A 3630-nucleotide genomic window follows, 5' to 3' on the forward strand; every position below is an offset into this window, starting at 1 on the left:
AACCAATTTTTGTCTACAGAACAACAATGTGTAGACACTATTTGTAACAATACACTATGTGCACCTATGCCAAATTTCATGTCAATGGGGCTTTTCATTCACAGTAGTTTGTTTCGAGCTTCTGTCATATGTCGTATAATCCGTGTATATTAATACTATACACAGATTATACAACATATGACAGAATCTCGAAACAATTGACAATCAATGAAAAGTTCTTTCCAAGCGATTCTTTAAAATTTGCAGCAAAATCCGTGAGTATATTTGTATCTTTGAGAAATAATCTCCGACATTAAATTGTTTGTCGCTCTCTAACACACGTGTTAGAAATGTTAAAAAATCTTTGCGATGAATTATGTATCAATGTATTTCTATAGGTATAATAAACATGTAAACATTTACAATCAAAATTTTTTATTAGTGAATTTAACAGAAGCTATAGTGAATATAATATACTTATACCCTTATCCTGTTAACATTCTCCTTCATGTTTTATTTTTAAATCTGGATTATCCTTTTGCTCGCATTCTAAACCGCACTTATTGTCGTAAGTCTTTCCATCTGTTCCGCAAACTGGATGATAAATGAGCTGGCAATCGCAACCAAATGTAGGATCTGCTTGGGAAATCACAATCAAGAGACACAAGCACAAACTAATAAACGGGAAAATTTTCATATTGAATTCGTTAAATCACTTCTAAACAGCTGTTCTAAAACTTTTGAATTTGTGGATGTATTATCAACATAATGTACTATATATAGGAATACTTATCTCTTAAAAAGTATTATGTACCTTTGTGTACTAGTAGTTAATTTTAATTTTAATCACATCATAATTTTATGGCTAAAATAAATAATTTCTGATAGACCATTGTACCTATATGAAGACATTGTGTTATTTTTATGACTGGTTTGTGTTTATTTTTAAATTAATAAACACCTACATTCGAAAATGTTTGTAGGAAAATTGAAAAGACAAATCAAAAGAATAATTGGACCCTGTTCTGCAACAATGGTGTAAGCCAACGGCATGCTGTTCTGGGATAATTAGTTTTTGTATTTCGTTATCATAGAAGATTCACTTTCTTTAAATATGTTTTACTGTTTTACAACAATACAAATAAACGGAAAATATCGAAATAAAAAAATAAAAAAAATGAATAACCATTTTCAATTTCGTTGCAAAACGAAAATACAGCCGAACCATATTCCAGTCCAATCAGAGAGTGCTGCAAGCACCTCTACCGGTTTCGAAACTTATTAGTCTCTCATCAGGAGGCACATATGCTGCTCTCCCTGATCCAACCAAAACAAACCCCGGCGTGCAGTCCCGAATTGCAACGAACGAAATGGCATAGATGCCCTAGCGGCAACTGCTAGCAGAAGACTAAGTTTTCACTCTAATGGCATATAACATATCCCACCAGAATGAAAACAATGGGAACCTTCTCTGGTTACACCTCCGAGGCTTCTACAATTTGCAAGCCATACGGATGCTGAGACTAAGGAAGATGAGGGAATTCTACAATTTACAATTCACGTCACATCTGCTCAGCGCGGTAAAGTTCCAACGAGACTGGTTCCCTTCATACTCCACACAGAGTAAATGTAAATCAAAAATGAATAACCATTTTCAATTTCGTTGCAAAACGAAAATACAGCCGAACCATATTCCAGTCCAATCAGAGAGTGCTGCAAGCACCTCTACCGGTTTCGAAACTTATTAGTCTCTCATGTGCCTCCTGATGAGAGACTGATAAGTTTCGAAACCGGTAGAGGCGCTTGCAGCACTCTCTGATTGGACTGGAATATGGTTCGGCTGTATTTTCGTTTTGCAACGAAATTGAAAATGGTTATTCATTTTTGATTTACGTTTACTCTGTGTGGAGTATGAAGGGAACCAGTCTCGTTGGAACTTTACCGCGCTGAGCAGATGTGACGTGAATTGTAAATTGTAGAATTCCCTCATCTTCCTTAGTCTCAGCATCCGTATGGCTTGCAAATTGTAGAAGCCTCGGAGGTGTAACCAGAGAAGGTTCCCATTGTTTTCATTCTGGTGGGATATGTTATATGCCATTAGAGTGAAAACTTAGTCTTTTGCTAGCAGTTGCCGCTAGGGCATCTATGCCATTTCGTTCGTTGCAATTCGGGACTGCACGCTGGGGTTTGTTTTGGTTGGATCAGGGAGAGCAGCATATGTGCCTCCTGATGAGAGACTAATAAGTTTCGAAACCGGTAGAGGTGCTTGCAGCACTCTCTGATTGGACTGGAATATGGTTCGGCTGTATTTTCGTTTTGCAACGAAATTGAAAATGGTTATTCATTTTTGATTTACATTTACTCTGTGTGGAGTATGAAGGGAACCAGTCTCGTTGGAACTTTACCGCGCTGAGCAGATGTGACGTGAATTGTAAATTGTAGAATTCCCTCATCTTCCTTAGTCTCAGCATCCGTATGGCTTGCAAATTGTAGAAGCCTCGGAGGTGTAACCAGAGAAGGTTCCCATTGTTTTCATTCTGGTGGGATATGTTATATGCCATTAGAGTGAAAACTTAGTCTTTTTTTTAAAAAATAACCTTTAATTTTTGGTATAAAAAACAATAAAAACTGGGTTACATGATTGTTGCAAAACTGAGTAAGTGATCCTAGTTAATTGTGTCAAAATAGTTTATACTACAATTTGATACAAAAGATAATCATAAACCATTTTTATTGAGAAAAAGTAGTTACAGTAATTGTAATTATTCATCTACAATGTCATATTGCTCCTCATCAATAGCAAAATCTGTCATTTTTCCATTTCCTTCTACATCGTCTATGAAATTTTCACTTCCGACTTTGTCTAAGAAATTATAAAAGCCTTTTGCATCTGTTGGTATTAAATCCAAGATATCTTTCAAGTCTTTTATTTTTTCAGCAGAAAGCTGTCTACCATTTGGCCACAGTGGTGGTAGTTCTGTTTCCATGTAAAGGTTTTCTGCCCTTTCTTGTCTTTTAGATGTTTTCTGCTGAAAATGGAGGATCTCTAAAGTGATTTTTCAAGTACAAAATAGTAGGTTCATGCTTATTCATTCTTAGAACTTGGGTTTTTATCCAACTAATACGCTGTTTATTACTTGGGTCGACCTTGCGATTTGTAATCGACCTCTCTAACTCCTCAACTGATACAATATCATTAGTTGCGATACCATGGCCATGTAGCCATCATGAAAGACATGTAATGTATAGTGCAATTAACTCAATTTGTTTTAGTTTTTACCCCGGTGTATAATGCAGCAATAAGCAACAACAGCGTAACCCACCACATTCTATAGCACCAGAGTATCAACCACCAAGTTTTTTTATGTAAATTGTAAACTACATCATATACCTAGAACAAAAGATTACTGAGATCTATAGCCAATTTTCTCCAAAAAAAGAATTGATTTACTTTTTCTGTCAGTGTTGTTTTGAAAGAGAATTATTGTAGTTTATGTTTACACATATACCTATTGAAAATTTTTCAATAACAATATAACCCGCACTGTGGATTACCTGTTTGTTGTAAATTTATGCATTATCGGTAGTTTGACGAATGTGGGTTAGAACTTTGGTTAATAGATGTCGCTTAAGTACCAGATACGGCTTACA

General features: G+C 35.5%; 1 protein-coding gene across 1 annotated transcript; it reads right to left on the reverse strand.

Annotated features, from left to right (window-relative positions):
- Positions 1–397: 397 nt before the first annotated feature.
- On the reverse strand, positions 398–739 carry LOC126879111 (serine protease inhibitor dipetalogastin-like). Its single transcript, XM_050642057.1, has one exon. It carries the CDS (start codon positions 674–676, stop codon positions 473–475), a length of 204 nt encoding a protein of 67 aa, XP_050498014.1. The 5' UTR covers positions 677–739; the 3' UTR covers positions 398–472.
- Positions 740–3630: the final 2891 nt, after the last annotated feature.

Source organism: Diabrotica virgifera, chromosome 1 (assembly GCF_917563875.1).
Source record: "Diabrotica virgifera virgifera chromosome 1, PGI_DIABVI_V3a".
Taxonomy (NCBI): Eukaryota; Metazoa; Arthropoda; class Insecta; order Coleoptera; family Chrysomelidae; genus Diabrotica; species Diabrotica virgifera.